This window comes from Ascaphus truei, chromosome 8, assembly GCF_040206685.1.
Source record: "Ascaphus truei isolate aAscTru1 chromosome 8, aAscTru1.hap1, whole genome shotgun sequence".
Taxonomy (NCBI): domain Eukaryota; kingdom Metazoa; phylum Chordata; class Amphibia; order Anura; family Ascaphidae; genus Ascaphus; species Ascaphus truei.
Window position 1 is genome coordinate 3,420,232 of NC_134490.1, and position 17,522 is coordinate 3,437,753.

The following is a 17,522-nucleotide window of genomic DNA, read 5'->3' on the forward strand; positions in this document are numbered from 1 at the left end:
ATTGCTAGCGATCCCAGGCTGTAGTGTCCTGAGCTCATGGGGGGAACACACACTTAATAAGACCCCAAACTGCACCTCAGTGTGTGCCTGGGATCCACCATTACATTTTGGGGGGCAAACCCATAGAGACATGTCCCGAACCCCTTGTTGGGAATCCCTGAGCTGTTACATGATCATTGAATGCAGGAGTTAGGTTGGCAGTATCGGGTGCAGAATCCATATCAGATTGAGACAGTGGATGAGTATTAGAATACTAAGGGGGGGGGGGGCGCAGGACTGAGTACAACATGTTTTCACATTTTCAAGGAGTCAGATTTTGCTTACTCCATTCACAGTACCACTGCTTCTTGTTTTTACTCATCTAAAGTCAAAGGGTTGAAGGAATAGATTGGGATGGAGGATGCACTTTTGGCACAGGGATAGGTGAGGGTGTAAGATGCACATTTGGGTGCATGGATAGGTTAGGATGCAGGTATGGATACAGAATGCACATTGGTTAGCAGGGGCAACAGGAGATGCAGGATGTATATTAGGACGCAGAGGTAGGTTGGGATGCCGGATGTATATTAGGGTGCAGTGGTAGGTTGGGGTGCAGGATGTATCTTAGGGTGCATGGGGTAGGTTTGGGTGCAGGATGTATATTAGGGTGCAGGGGTAGGTTGGGGTGCAGGATGTTTATTAGGGTGCAGTGGTAGGTTGGGGTGCAGGATGTATATTAGGGTGCAGGGGTAGGTTGGTGTGCAGGATGTATATTAGGGTGCAGGATGTATATTAGGGTGCAGGATGTATATTAGGGTGCAGGTGTAGGTTGGGGTGCATGATGTATATTAGGGTGCAGGGGTAGGTTGGGGTGCAGGATGTATATTAGGGTGCAGTGGTAGGTAGGGGTGCAGGATGTTTATTAGGGTGCAGTGGTAGGTTGGGGTGCAGGATGTATATTAGGGTGCAGGGGTAGGTTGGGGTGCAGGATGTATATTAGGGTGCAGGATGTATATTAGGGTGCAGGATGTATATTAGGGTGCAGGGGTAGGTTGGGGTGCAGGATGTATATTAGGGTGCAGTGGTAGGTTGGGGTGCAGGATGTATATTAGGGTGCATGGGTAGGTTTGGGTACAGGATGTATATTAGGGTGCAGGGTGGGGTGCAGGATGTATATTAGGGTGCAGTGGTAGGTTGGGGTGCAGGATGTAGGTTGGGGTGCAGGATGTATATTAGGGTGCAGGGGTAGGTTGGGGTGCAGGATGTATATTAGGGTGCATGGGTAGGTTTGGGTGCAGGATGTATATTAGGGTGCAGGGTGGGGTGCAGGATGTATATTAGGGTGCAGTGGTAGGTTGGGGTGCAGGATGTATATTAGGGTGCAGGGGTTGGTTGGGGTGCAGGATGTATATTAGGGTGCCGGATGTATATTAGGGTGCAGGTGTAGGTTGTGGTGCATGATGTATATTAGGGTGCAGGGGCAGGTTGGGGTGCAGGATGTATATTAGGGTGCAGAGGTAGGTTGGGGTGCAGGATGTATATTAGGATGCAGGGTGTATATTGGGGAGTGTGTGCTGCAGAATGCATGCTGCACATTGGGGTGCAGGGACAGCGCAGCAGCAGCAGCAGCAGCAGCAGCAGCAGCAGCAGCAGCAGCAGCAGCAGCAGCAGCAGCAGCAGCAGCAGCAGCAGCAGCAGCAGCAGCAGCAGCAGCAGCAGCAGCAGCAGCAGCAGCAGCAGCATCACATGACCCGGCCGCGGCGCGAGCCCCCACGCGCAGTCAGCTGACAGTGTCTCGCGCTGGAGGAGGATGCGCGCGCAGCTCCCGGAACCGGGAAACCAAACCGGAGCCACCGGGAACCATGGCCAGCGGGGAGGAGGGGCAGGTGCTGGCTGACAATCAGGTGAGTGAGGTCATCACAGGGGGAGGTGCTGTATGTCACACATTCACAGGGACTGTCACTTAGCGAGTGTCACTCATTCATAGGGACTGTCACTCAGTGAGTGTCTCTTATTCACAGGGACTGTCACTCATTAACAAAGACTGTCATAATCACTGAGTGTCACTCATTCACAGGGAGTGCCACTAACCGTGAGTGTTACTCATTCACAGGGACTGGTACTAACAATGAGTGTCACTCATTCACAGGGACTGTCACTAACAGTGAGTGTCACTCACTGAATGTCACCCATTCATAGGGACTGTCACTAACAGTGAGTGTCACTCATTCACAGGGACTGCCACTAACAGTGATTGTCACTCATTAACAGACTAGTGGGTCTGTTACTCATTAACAGACTAGTTACCATTACTCAGCAGCATTGAGTGATACTTAAGTGATCGGAAGTTGGTGCATCCTTAGGCTGCGCTTATAGTGCCGACGTTGCGGCAAAACAAATGTATTGCCGCCGTCACGTGCGCTTATAGTAAGCGCGACGCGGCGGCGACACGAAATTTGGAAGCCAGTCAAATTTGATTTTTCAGAGGCTGTCGCCACATGTGAAACCCTCTGAACCAATCAATGGCCAGGTCTCTTGCGACGTCGCTGTAAAGCGAAAGAAACTTTCGCGGGTGACGTCATCCATCGCGTCGCGCGCACTATAAGCGCGGCCTAAGCTGTGTGTTGTTATCTGGCTTCCCAGTGGCCAACCTTTGGTAATGGCTGACGTTTTATTTGCCACATTTTTAAATGTAACCTTTCGGAGGGTCCTGATGCTGTAGCACAGGGGCGGCGCAAACTTTTTTCACTGCGCCCCCCTGCCGGCTGTCCCCTCACTCCCGCGCCCCCCCCAAACCCCAACTTACCCTCGCACCGGCGTAATGACGTCACGTTGCCATAGCAACGTGACGTCACATGACCTCGCAGCGTAATTTTGACGCCGCGTTGCCATGGCGACGCCGGGAGGAAGCCGCCGGAGCCACGGGTAAGTATGGTTTACAGAGGCCCTGCAGCTCCCCCGGCACTTAATTTAAGTGCCTTCGGGAAGCGCGCGGGGCCTCTGTAAACCCCGCGCCCCCCGTCGGCAGTCTCGCGCCCCCCCTGGGGGTCGCGCCCCACAGATTGCGCACCGCTGCTGTAGCAGATACAGCACCGGCCCCGGCATGCCAGGGGACCTATTGATGTACCAAGTACGTCATGGCAAAAATGCTCGATTCCTAGAGCATGATCGAAAAAACTGATGCAGCGGAGCTTATACTACATCCGCCGGGGCTGCTCATGTGATTGCTCCAGCAGCCAGCGCGTGCTTGCAAATGCCGTAGGTACACTGGCTCGAAAAGGTTAATAATTCTAAAAGGTTATTAAATATTATACCTTGGGTATTATAAATTATATCTACTGTGTATATACTAGTAGGAGCATTCGCGTGGGATGTAACATAAGTGAAATACAAGCACTGTGGATTTGACAGAAAATAAAGGCGCCACAATTATAGAAATGAAAATATCCGACAAATGTTTCCAGTGACATAGTTGTGTATTTCTTTCTATCGATGCTCCATCCATTTTCCTACTTTCATCCTCTCATCTTGCTTTCGGTTGCGTCTTAGTCTGTTCATATCACTTGGAATCCAGGTGAGTGCCATCTTTATCCTACAATGGTAATGTGTTCTTGCAGTATATCCGGACGACTAATATCTTCCCCCTTGTGATGATGTTACAGACTTGTCTTTGGTTTTCGAACCCATTCTTTTTTCTGTCTCTTCGGGTAATACCCAGCATGCAGACTGCGGTATAATATATATATATATATATATATATATATATATATATATATATATATATATATATATATATATATATATACACACACACACAGTGGTCGACAAATCACCAAAAAATCTACTCGCCCAACAAAAAAATCTACTCGCCACCTAGTACCAAACGTGTGATGCCTGGGCCAATAGTAGCTCGCCACGATGTTAAATCCACTCGCCCGGGGCGTGCAAATGTATAGGTTTGTCGAACACTGTATATATATATATATATATATATATATATATATATATATATATATTATTACCACTGCAATAGTATTTTAATGTACGTAGCGATAAGCGACTTGGGGTTCCGCTGAGTAACAATACATTTTTAAGGTATTATACTATGTGTTTTGCGCTCTCCTTCGTCTATTATACATTTGTAATAGGTTCCACTGATATAATGTTGTAAACTACTGCCTTATATGATATAGGGCAGGGTTGACCAAATCCAGTCATCAAGGGCCACCAACAGGTCAGGTTTTCAGAATATCCCTGCATTAGCACAGGTGTGCAGTCTTCGACTGAGCCACTGATTGAGCCACCTGTGCTGAAGCAGGGATATCCTGAAAACCTGACCTGTTGGTGGCACTTGAGGACTGGAGTTGACCACATAGGGCTTAGTACACTATCCGTGCTGTGTGGGATTTATTTTGGGATATTCAGCTGTCCTTTTTGTGGTAGTGATGGTGATTATATCCCCTTTCCCCTCTGTTGCCCATCACAAAATGCCGCCATTTTAACCCTATTCATTATACTTCCAGACTGGCAGCTCCCGACTGATCTCTCTCATTGCTTTGCTCCATATCTGCACCAACCATTGAAGAGAGAGAAGAAACAAATGATATCATTCATACTAAGTCTAAGGCCCCGCTCCCTCAGTCAGCGCGCCCGCACTGCAGACAGGCGGCGCGCTGACAGGCAATTGACCGCGATATGCGGTCTGTAGGGAGCCGGGGTGGGAGTGGGAGAGAGGGGGGCGTGGTAAAACTTCGTGAAGATCGTGGTGCCGTCCACCCGCCCACCACTACCCCCACACACAACACATACACACAACACATACACACAACACATACACTCACACATACACTCACACACTTTTCCCCCGCAGCTTCTTCCCTGCTCCCCTCCCAAGGCGCCTCCCAACTAGCTCCTTCCCTCATTGGCTGACTGCCGCACCACGTGACACGTCAGAGCTGCAAATCACTAGGAGCTTGCAGCATCGGCCGGCTGACGCGTCACAGCACGCAGTCAGCCAAGTAGTAAGGAGCCTGCGGTGACCTACACAACACCAGGAAAGGGGCTGGTGGTCCGCGGCCGCACGGGCCGCCGGAAGCAGCGGGACCCAGGCCTAAGGGCCTTATTTAATATGCTGCAAAGCAGCCTATCGCACCTGTAATTGGACAAAAACTCCCATTGAAGTCATTTGGTGTTTTTGTTCGATAGAGGCCTGTACGGATGCTTCAGACTGCATTGAATTACATCCTAAATCCTGGTCTCGTTACCATTGTTGATAATTAATGTTTGGAAACTCTTTCAGAATACACTAACACCCCTGCTTTGCAATGCCCTGCGGAGCTGTATAACAATTACTGTTGAAGGGCATATCTTGGTTTCCTTTTTATCTGTTTATGTCTAAAAATGTGGGTTTGGCTTCTGGGAACTTACAGTCCGAGACCGGCGGTCAGGATCTTTCGCCAAATGAATGTTTAGTTCTTCAGTTCTGCAGCGGGTGTCTTGTAAACACTCTGTTCCAGTATCAGTTCTGCAGACACCAGGACTGAAGTAGGGTGTGTTGCAATGCGTTCCTCACTCATTGTGCAACTTCACACCAGGACCTTCTTTATGTTTGCTTCTCTGAACGTATTTATTCATATCTTTCTTTGTTTATCGTTTTACAACTCGTCAGAATAGGACAATGCGTAAGTGCAGTGCATTGTTGAGCACCAATAATAATTTCAGGTGGTAGTTGATCCATATTGTTTGGAGAGGGGATAGAGGGCCACTAGCTCTTCTTCCTTTACTCTGAGCATTGCATAAGGGATACATGTCTCCATTTTCTTCTACCATTCCCTATGAAAGATACCTAGCTCTTCTTCACTCAATCACTCACTGTAGATGTACAGGTCCCCTCCTGCTCTTAATGTTATGTGTTATAACAAAATCAAATGGTAAAGTTACTCCGCTATGACGCGAGTCTGCACAGCACTCTGCTACAGAAATACTTCATCAAGTTCTTGTATCAAGTTCTTGTATCAAAAAATGATCAATAAGCCAAAGGATTTCATCAATAATGGCCATATCAGAAAATACACATACTCCGAAGTGTGTATGTGTAATACACATCTCCTTAATGTTTAGGGGAACAACACCTTGTCAAGAGGAGATCTTAGAATTATCTGTAAAGCACAGTTTTCCTGAGCAACTCCGTGGCTGTGAGCACCAATGGGTTAAGTCTCACCGTGTAGCTGGGATAGGACAAATGAAAGACTTACACCTGTAGGAGACCCCACATATAGCCACTCCTCCTGCTCACAGGTAGTAACTGAAACATATTACATCACTTCAAAAAGTGGTGCATTCCCGGTACCCGATATATTGGCCACCAGTGCTCAACAACAGTGGTCCTGCATACAAACAGCTGCTACCGACCGTCTAGAGATACAAAAGTAGTGGCACTCGCGTGGTCTTCCAAAAAAGGTATCCAGTTGATTAGACAAGGATTGATGTTTTGGTCCGCTTGGGAACCTTTCCCAAGATAAGATGAGAAAGTGGACTGAAGCGTCGATCCTTGTCTAATAAACTGGATACCTTTTTTGTTTTTTTGTTGAAGACCACACAAGTGCCACTACTCTTGTACCTCTATAGCCGTAACATCTGTTAATACATCTTTATGGCTTTGGGTCGGGCGCTTAGTGCGCGCTGCCATGGAATATTACTCAGGAAAAGAAAATGATGGTAAGATCGTGAAACAATTTTCTATTTCCACTCTTGCCTCCAAAAAAGGACTTTTATGTACTTTCTTTTTTGGTCAATTCTATGAAGGCGTCAGGAACACATAACGCTCACCAAAACTATTCTCCCCCCACCCCCCCAGGTATCCTACATTGGCCACGACTGTACAGAGATACCGACATCCCTTGGAAGAAAATATGGGCATCTTGCCAAGAGGCTGGATCTCAGCTTCAACTTGTTGAGGTACGTGACACCAGCCACATACCTTGTAGTGGAAGCAGCCACACTTGCTATGCTAATGCTAATGGTGCACACATGTTACTGATGTCCTTAAATTAACTGATGATCAGCTCCAGAAAACGTTCACATCTCGTTCCGACCACAGTTTACCTGGGAGTCAGGAGCAATGTAAATGTGATTGATTGTATGTATCTGCAGTACAAATTACAATATTGTTGTGTTTTTACTTTTAAGAGAGATCTTCTCGCCCGTATCAAGAACGTTTTTAGTTTAACATCTGATCTGTTCAGGAGATATACGTATTTGAGATATTAAATGTCCAGGAGGTTAAAATGGATCTCGCCCTCGGAGACTAGAGATTCTGAAAATCATGAGTGGGAGGGAGGGAGTAAGGGGGGGTCAAGGGTATATATCGTCCCTCTTCTGCATTACAGAGATGTAGTATAGGCTGAGACTAGGGGTGGCCAACTCCAGTCCTCAAGGGCCACCAACAGACCAGGTTGTGAGGATATCCCTGCTTCAGCACAGGTGGCTCAATCAGCCACTGATTGAACCACGTGTGCCGAAGCAGGGATATCCCTAATACCTGACCTGTTGGTGGCCCTTGAGGACTGGAGTTGGCCACCCATGGCTTAGATGCTTCATCTGCTATATTTTGAAGGTAAAATGTGTGGGCAGAATAGTTTGAAAAATGTATAAATGTTAGTACTTCTATGTAAAGGATTGAGTGGTTTAGACAAGAAGAAGCATATGATTCTCCTGTGATGTAGGAGTGTTTTATGTTTGTTTCTATTATTTTCTGTCTATAACTCTCTTGAAATACGCCGTGTTGCTGACACAGCCTCGCTCTATTCAAACCTGACACTAAGTAGAATAACAAAACTGCACGACAGTTTATAAACTTCTTTTTTTTTGCAAAAGCCACAAAAAGTTGGCACATATTAGTTTAACTATTGAGCAATAAATACATCCTGATTTATTTAAATATCCCTGTACATTTGTAGCCTAGGTCAGCAGCAGTTGCAAAACAGAACTAATGTTCTAGTTGGTTTTCTTGATGCCAAAACAAACGACAGTATTTTAATTTACTCAGTTTAAGTGTTTTTTTTCCCAACGCCTTGAAAGATTACCACCAGGTGAGTATGAATTGGGGTGATTTTTTTCATCTATATCTTGTCATCGGTGACCAGGTAAGTGCATTATCAACAAGCTCTATTTTCTTTTAACAAATTGGTCAATTGCATTTTGATGATAATCTTTTTTTCGATTTGTATATATATATAAAAAAAATATATATTTTCAGACTATCGCTGTTACCAAAAGTAGCCAAGTTACAGTAGCTGTAGATACATACAATGTACTTCATAATATAAAACTAAAATAAGGCTAATAAAACTGAGGATGCTACAAGGAAATGTTATTTTGAGAAAGCGAATACATTCAGAAAATATCGGACATTGTGTTAACAAGTTAAATAAAAAACATACACGTCAGGTTTTCTAATAGAGTGTAAGCTCTCCGGGTTAGGAACCTCATTACCTCTTTGTATCGGTTTGTGCATGTCCGTCCACACTTGTATGTGACGGTTTGTGTAATATATAGATATCTCTGTACCCCCTTTGTACTGCGCTGTGGAATATGTTCGTGCTTCACAAATAAACAATAATAATAAGCTTGAACCTTCCTTCCATTGTCCCCGAACATGTTACGCCCTCTCCTTTTCTGCTGCCCGTACTTTATTTGCTCTGGTGTATTCCTTTAAAAGATGGAGAGATAAGCAGCGCTTTGCTTTGCCTGGTAGGACTTTCACTTCCACCAGTAGGGTTAGGCTGAGCCCCCGGTAATCACGGCGGCGGGCACTACAGCGTGCGCGCCACACAGCGCAGCCCTCTATGGGGCAGGCCCACTAGCAGGGAAGACAAGAATGTTGTCTTCAAGTGCCATGACGCGGTCACGTGGTCGGTGCGCAGCCATTGGCAGGACAGATATGCCCCGTCATGGCCGTGCCACCATTCATGGCATCGCCACCCCGCGCTCCCTACTGAATGCCGATTGTGGCTGTAGTCTCTGCACGCGCCGCCAGACGCGCATACAGCAGTGAGGACTGGGACCGTAGCCTGAAACCTTTCCCTGGACAGAAACAATGTCTGGGAAACCTGCAGTGAATGTACCAGTGCATTACGGGCCATGTTTACTAAAGCACCGATCCCAACACATATTGTGTTTCTTTGTTGTTTGTTTTTACATAATGGAGACGGGGGAATCCTCCGGAGCTGAAGCCAGTTACCAGTTTCCGACCTACTGACCGATGAAGGTACTGGGGCTCTCTCATGATGTTGCGGCTTCCTATTGGCTAGCGGATCCTGCAAGATTTGGCGACCATATTGTTTGTCCCATGAAAGAAATCCGGTATCTTCACTGGTGACCGGAAGGATCCCTAGAGCTGAAATGTGCGCGGTTCAGCTCCGGGAAGGACACCGCCCACCCCCCCCTTAAATAAAAAAGTATTCTCCTGACGGGATCGCTGCCCTAACCTTTGCAGTACCCTAATGTCGTATCATGGGCACTTGCTTGTTTTCTATGGGGTAATCAGGCTGATCGCTATTCGGGGCCTGGTCGCTATCACAGGTCCCAGAAATGACAGAGGTCCATTGTCACTCTTGTACCGCCAGGCCCCCAGCAGTCTAAAAGGTAAGACAACTTCAGATGTGGGACGACACCTTCCTCTATCTCTTGCAAATGAATGGGATGTTAGGTTCTTCCGGGGCCGCAAGGTGTGTGAGTCTGCTTTGTAAATATAGGCCTCTTCGTTCAGGATGCAAAGTATCAACAAATTGCCAGAATCCCAGATGCATATTAAAATGCCTTTGTCATAAAGAAAGAAAAAAAATAGGTAATTTCTTAAGACGAAATAAACACGTATTACACATTACACGGAGTGAGGCTGATGCAACCGCCACCAACACGCGTGAGATCAAACCATTCAGGCCCTTTCTTTTTTTTAGGCGTTACAGTAGCTGCGTGTAGTGGGTGAGTCGCAGAGACTGCTGGCTAGCTGATTTGCACACTGCATACCTTGTCACTTTATGCACAAAATGTAATTTGCCAAGAAACCTTTTGGCAATGATAAAGGCCAGGACTGGCTTTTATGGACGCTACTTGAGAGGCTCTTTAATAATATGAAATGCCTGTTTTCTCTCCTCTCCCCCCCCCCCCCCCCCCCACCTCCCTGAAATGAAAGGACCTTTGTGAAGGTTCCAAAGAGTATTGTGCTTTGGGGGAAAAAAACTAAATAAAGAATGTTTAACTTTTTAGAAAACCGTTCTTCAAGGTTTTTATTTATTTTATTTTTTTAATCAATGTTTGCGGTTTGTTTGATGTGTGATCTTGCTTTTCATATATCTGGGGGGAGTGAAGTGTGTTGTATTTTTAACATCTAAAATGAGTTGTGAATGATACTTTGTGGGTGTACAGTGGGTAGTGGAAGGACAGCTAATGTAATTGCAGATTTATGTTCTGTGTCATCGTTCAAACTTAACCCCAGTTGAGTCTTAGAGACTTCAAACATCTCGCTCTGTATGTGGGAAGTCGTTTTGCCCAAGCATAGAAATGTCATTACAGGTAAAGTCCTACTTAGTCAGCCTAAAGCAGGGGTGGCCAACGCCAGCCCTCAAAGGCCAACAACAGGTCAGGTTTTCAGGATATCCCTGCTTCAGCACAGGTGGCTCAATGAGTCACTGCTTCAGCACAGGTGGCTCAATGAGTCACTGCTTCAGCACAGGTGACTCGCTGAGCCACTGATTGAGCCACCTATGCTAAAGCAGGGATATCCTGTAGCTCTTGAGGACTGGAGTTAGCTACCCCAGGTGTAAAGTAATGTTTTGGGCAGTATATCTACAGTGGGAAATTTTCCTATATATAAACGGGTCTGTGTATGAACTCGGAGAAGAATGGCGTTTACCGCATGGCATAATGTTTCAGTGCACATTTACTTGGAATACTGCAGATGGTTGGAAGCCAGACTGTTACTTCACCCTAAACGTTGCAGATTTTATTGACGCAGTTTACAGGGAGAAAAGATGTTTGGTAAATGTAATTAGCAAATACAAATATCACTTGTAAGCACATTCACAGGTCTGCAGCCCTGCCTTTCCCCATTATCTCTTAGCATACAATGCTCCCACTGCAGCCAGGGATTCTGGGAAATGACATGCAAATGAGCACACAGTGTCACCTTTTACCTCATGTCCATTTTAACATGGGACCCCTATAAGCTTATCCCTGCCGTATTACACAGCTTTTCAGCACAGCCTGGGTTAAAGAAGTGCAGAGCCAGTAACCCCATTCACAGACAGCTATTTGACCTTTTGGGTCTCAGTTGGTTATACCGGTTTTGCAATGTAAAGTTGGAATAAGTTTCAACCACACATTATATAAGTTATGGTGGGTTAAAAAAGTGACAAGAAACCCTCCACAAATACAAATATCCCTTGAGAGCACATTCTCATGTCTCCAGTATTAAATTAAAACACACGTGTCATCGGACGCTCTCCAAATCGCACGCTGGTACAAACAGGGATAGACTGGAGATAATTGCTTGGGTACATACACACAGTATGAACATAATAATAATAGTATGCATTAAAACATTACATTTAGTTCTTAACACCCACTCCAGCTCTGCTTTCAGTTTGCTGTTGCCTCATATTGAAATGCTCTCCCCTATTTATTGCCCATTCACCCAACTCTCCTCCATTCAAGGTTCTCCTTTGCGCACAGCAAGCAGCAGTAGAGACATAATGTAGAAGACGTTGCTGACCACAGAGTTATTTGGTAGAGAGTAATATTATGTGGTTTGTCATATTTGTCACCCACAGTAATGCAGAACTTTGGCTTTTATTTTAACAAAGGATTTTTTTAAATCTTTGATGTAACTCAGATTATCCAAAATGGTAAGTCAGGTGGAAGTTAAGAAAAGACTATATTAAAAAAAAGCTTATACAGTATTAACCCTTATTTGGAGTTTATTCACCCATGATAAGCCTTGCGGTTAATTATTGCTAAACACATTTGATAAAAGGAACGTAACATTTGCCTACATTTATTAAAGGACCTTTATGTGCTCTGTAAGTGAGTTGTATGTTCTTTCAACTGTCCAGCGAGGTAAATAAACAAAATCTTGGACCTTTTTAAGCTTGCATATGGTTAGGTGATGAGAATAAGTGTTCTGCTGTTTATGAAAGATATCTGCCGACATGCCAGCATGTGGGAAATAAACGATACAGAGGAGTGATGTGGACCTGCGAGATGGATTGCTGCCTCTTTCTTTCTTGTAGGATGCTCTGAAAACTTAGATGGGGAAGTGCAGATTGATGGTACCTACGGGAGTACTTGAACTTAGTCTGCTGTCCCATGTTCCATGTTCTTCATGCATATCACTTAAAGCATTCAGCCTGAGAGAGGGATGCTGTGAAGATGGAATTCCTCGTTAACTCCTGCAGGCCAGGCAAGGTGGTTAGCCTGGTAAGGCAGTGTACTAGCATGGACAATGCACTGTGTGTTTGCAACTTCCTTCCGAGCTCATCAGAGGAAATGCATTTAATTGGAAGTGGCAGGGAGGACTTAAGTATAGTGGACACACTGTAGCAAAGCGTTAAATGAGATTTGTTCTGGGTGTCAGCCTTGAGTGTAATGAAATGACAATAAATGAGTATTTGAGCCTGTTCAGGGGTACTTCTATTTACAAAGAGGACGAGTATGGTGGGACTTTTTGCACTGTACGGTCCTCTGCAGGGTTTTTGTATTCTTTGTTGGTTTTACTTCCTCTGAAATGTTGACTAGGTTACCCCCCGTTCCTATTTATTTATTTTTCATTGTTATTTCTTTAAATATAATGCTATCCTTTTACGCGGATCAGGATGTGCAATCAGTTCATTAAAAGCACAGCCCAGTCTTTTGAGGTTTGCTGTAAGTTATTGGTTGGAAATAATCATGTATTCGCCACGTCTGTCTTCTGACTACATGTAAAATGCTGCTGGATGGCTCCAAATGTGTTTCATCATTAATTATATACCTTCCACTGTGCAGCACAAATTGCTGAGCTATGAAAATGTGACACAGATTGGTAACAACAGCTCGAGAAATTTTTCCTGACAACAGGCAATGTGCAGAGCTTCTGAAATGTGCAAGTTTGTATTCCATGTTTTGGTAATTACATTTTGTTTTTTTTACACTTGATGCAAATCTGTCAGCTGGACAGGGTTTACCTCGCCCGTACGTAGGAGGTTTCATTTCTAGTGGTAAAATAACCAATGTAGAAAGTGATGTATCATATTATAACAAATGTGCCCAACACTCCTGTATACAGCACGTGGAGAGACAACTGTGAACAACAAAGAGCAACCCTGAGATACCTGGGATTTATGCTAATTTGAATATACTTTGCATATACTTTGCATACCCAAATGAACATATATTCCAAGTAGCTGAAGTGTTTTGTTCACAGGTATCTATACACGTATTTTATTTAGGAGTATTTGTGGGCCGCCTCTCGATCTCCTCCCTGTCAGCCCCCGTATTTCGGGGTCTGGATGGGAGTAACGCCACTTTTAGGTGAGACATTCTTAACGCCATGTTATTTTACATTTAAGAGGCAGTGCTAACTTAACATGGCGTTAAACCTATGGTAATGAGATAAATAACGGCAGTTGTTTTTGCATATAATTAATTATGTGGATATGAGTTAACCTCATGGAAAATAACAGCCGTTAATGATTCTAATAACGGCCGTTAATGATTCTAATAACAGCCGTTATAAGCACTGAGTTAACAAACCTCTGTGGATCTGGCCTTTTGTGTCAACAACTTCAGCATTTGTTTGAGTTTTATACATAACGCCCGGCATTAATACTCTCACCACTGGTGGTTTATTGCTGGTCCCTCCAACGTTGAAAGAGTAAGTGTAGGATCAATTTGGAAAGGTAGCATAATGGTGAGACTGTGTAATTACGTGGAATCAGCGGAGGATGCGGGCCAGAGGAGAAAGGGGGAGTGGAGTTATCTCCTGATTGTCAGAAATGAATATTTATCAGCGTGGATGGCTGTTATTAATGTAGCTGTCACGCACAAACACATTTTGGCATTAAATCCTTTTAGTATGTGCATTATTTGGCCTGGAATGCCAGGAGGACATCAGAGCCCCCCCTTAGGCATAAGAGCACAGGGCCTGCTGTGGGAGCACAAGGAGCTTGATCAATAAACCTGACATGTTAATGCAGATAGCAAATAGAATAAAAGATTTACATTTTTTTTTTTTTTTGACAAGACATGAAAAATCACCTTGTGGCAGCTGGCAGGCTGAGGCAGTAACTGCACAGACAGTGGCAACGTAGATCTGACAAGCAAAGAGGAGAGATGATGGTTTTAAGTTGCTTTTGTTTCAAACTTCTTTCTTGACCTGTCAGATTTTGAAGGTGTCTGAATGGCCTCCTTTTTTTTTATTTTTTGTCATGTGAAAATTGTAGTCTTAGGTAGTTATGGTGCAGTTATGTCTTCGATTGCGAATGCCGCGGTTTTAATTGATTCACTTTAGCTGTTGAAACTGTCAGACACGTCTAATCCCCGAGTCCTATAGATGCAGCACTGGTATGTCAGGCTTCAATGTGTAGTTATCAGAAAATTAATATCCTTAATGAACTGGTGCTTTCAAACTAACAGGGCGTAAAATCCAACTTACCCTTTTCAATTGCTAATAGCGTATCAGCACCCCCCCCTTCCTTTTATTTAGTTTAGAGAACAGCCTTCTCACAGCCTGCTCCTTTGATGCCCGACAAAATGCCAGCTTTGCTGTGGGTACATTGCGTGATCAATTACAATAAATATAGTAATTACACTGGAGTTAGTAATTAACATAATTGCAGTCAATTACTACAAATACAGTGCACAGCTAAATAAATGAGAGGGGAGAAATTAGCAAGCTAATTGATTTATATGTATAACGGCTTTCTTTTGCCTTCTCGGAGAATTGGCAGCTGAGTTCTTTTTTTTTTTTAATTTTGGGAGCAGGTCCAATGTTGACAAACACATGATTTGTTTGTTAGGTTATTTTGATTTTTTTTTTTTTTTCTGTCTTTGTCATGAATGGCGGAAAAATATGAGAGGGAGTTGAAGCTTTTCCGCTTCAGTTTTATAGTAAACAGATTGAGCCAATGAAAGTTGCTTCTCCCCCCCCCCCCCCTGTTATTCCTCGTTTTAACCTCATCCTTGATGGAAACAAGTTGCAACACAGGTGTTTTCCTTGTCCAAACACACTTAACCAGTACAAACAAAGGATTTTACCCAGAACAGGAACTTTGTCTTCTTTTTCCCTCTAAATCTTGAAAGGGTCTCTCTTAATCAGCAGATTATTTTTTGAAACCTGTATTTGTGTTTTGAGCTATGTAGAGACATGCTCAGTATTTTCAGTGGTACAGGAAGGCACACGATGTGCTTTTCTTCACATCCTTACAATATAAGGTCACTCATTTAATCCAAGCTTTCACGCTCATTTTTGTCAAATACTGTACTATGCTACAACTGGTGCTGTAGAACTTTCTGCGGGACACTGGATGTGATAGGCAAACATATTGCCCAATGGTAATGCGTTGTGTATCAACATAAATCCTCATTAATACTAATGATCAGTGTTCGACAAACCTATACATTTGCTCGCCCCGGGCGAGTGGATTTAACCCCCGGGTGAGTAAATATTGGCCCAAGCAGCACACGTTTGGTACTAGGTGGCGAGTAGATTTTTTTGTGTGGCGAGTAGATTTTTTGGTGATTTGTCAACCACTGCTAATGATAATATATGTATACAGCTTATATCATTTCCAAAACACGTTACTATTAAACTCCAGAGGAAACTGAGCACCCTGCCCTGGTCAGCTAGGGAGCCCCCCGAGGAAACTGAGCACCCAGCCCTGGTCAGCTAGGGAGTCCCCAGAGGAAACGGTGCAGCCAGCCCTGGTCAGCTAGGGAGTCCCCAGAGGAAACTGAGCGCCCAGCCCTGGTCAGCTAGGGAGTCCCCAGAGGAAACTGAGCACCCAGCTCTGGTCAGCTAGGGAGTCCCCAGAGGAAACTGAGCACCCAGCCCTGGTCAGCTAGGGAGTCCCCAGAGGAAACGGTGCAGCCAGCCCTGGTCAGCTAGGGAGTCCCCAGAGGAAACTGAGCACCCAGCCCTGGTCAGCTAGGGAGTCCCCAGAGGAAACTGAGCACCCAGCCCTGGTCAGCTAGGGAGTCCCCCGAGGAAACTGAGCACCCAGCCCTGGTCAGCTAGGGAGTCCCCAGAGGAAGATAGGAGCAATGATATTACTATCATATAATATCAGGTGGGTAACTGATGCAGAGAAAGGGGAATTTCTTTGAAGCTTGGGTATGCAAGTATAAAACCTGAACCACTATTCCATGTCCACCCCGATGTTATGCCTTAATTTGCAACCAACCATGTTTTCCTAATGACATAACGTGCTCGGAATGGTAAGCTTTTTAGCACTGACTATATTCAACTCTTTGCTGAACATTTGACCCACAAAGTATTGACACGCTTGGGAAGATTATCTGAGTGACCCAAGTACAAAACTGGGGCAAAAAATAAAAAATCATTTTTTTTTTTTAGTTGATAAATGAAACTCAAGTTTTTGTTTTTTCTTCCGATTGGTAAATCTGCTGCTGTTTTTGGCCCAGTTTTGCAGCCGTTACACATTGATATGTAATCCACCTGGTGCCTGTATCATTAAAAAAAGAACCTGGCTAGTGTTGGGTAAGAAGAGGTTACAGTATCTGAGCAGTAGGACTTGCTACCTTGACAGTGATCAACCTCTTGTTATGGAAATTGCTGTGCTGGTCTATTTAGCAGCTAAGAGCTTTAAAATGGCAACAATTTAGTAATTTCAAAGAACCAGACAGTGGTTATTTTGTATTATGAAAATGCTGAACATGTCACTGCAGTCTGACTGGGCCTGTTCTTTGCTATAGCAGGGCGGCCAACACCAGTCCTCAAGGGCCACCAACAGGTCAGGTTTAAAGGATATCCATGCTTCAGCACAGGAGGCTCAATTAGGGGCTCAGTTAAAGACTGAGCCACATGTGCTGAAGCTGGGATATCCTTAAAACCTGACCTGTTGGTGGCCCTTGAGGACTGGAGTTGGCCATCCCTATTCCAGAAGGCCATAAAATAAGCCCTGCAATTTGATTGGTTCTCAGACGTCCTGTAGATGTGTATGAGCTATTGAACTTGATGAATTTTTAGAGGTGTCAAACTAACGGACAAAAATGGACCAAGCAGTTTCATGGGTTCTCAGACCCACATCCCACACAGCCCCATTCAAACCATCCACCAAGTGGCAAAGTGTGGAAGCAGGAGAGACACGTCAGCCAGAAGGCAGGAGGCAGTCATCCTATGTTTAGTAAAGAAAGGTTCACTTTTACGGCACTACCTACTCTTGGCTTTGTGCCTTATTACACTCATAGCCATTAGGTAGGATTGTGTGATGCACACCTTGTTGTGTCGTACTGCCTATTTGTTGCAGTTTAAATGGACCAGCATGAGT

The 17,522-nt window shown here is 44.6% G+C and overlaps 1 protein-coding gene across 1 annotated transcript in view; it reads left to right on the forward strand.

The window, feature by feature from the left end:
- The first annotated feature begins 1,743 nt into the window (after nucleotides 1–1,743).
- LRMDA (leucine rich melanocyte differentiation associated) overlaps nucleotides 1,744–17,522 on the forward strand; it is a 522,263-nt gene continuing 506,484 nt past the window's right edge. Inside the window, exons 1-2 of the mRNA XM_075610346.1 lie at nucleotides 1,744–1,883; nucleotides 6,836–6,936. Of these exons, the coding sequence (XP_075466461.1) occupies nucleotides 1,842–1,883; nucleotides 6,836–6,936 (143 nt within the window). The 5' untranslated portion in view covers nucleotides 1,744–1,841. The remainder of the gene's footprint in view (nucleotides 1,884–6,835; nucleotides 6,937–17,522) is intronic.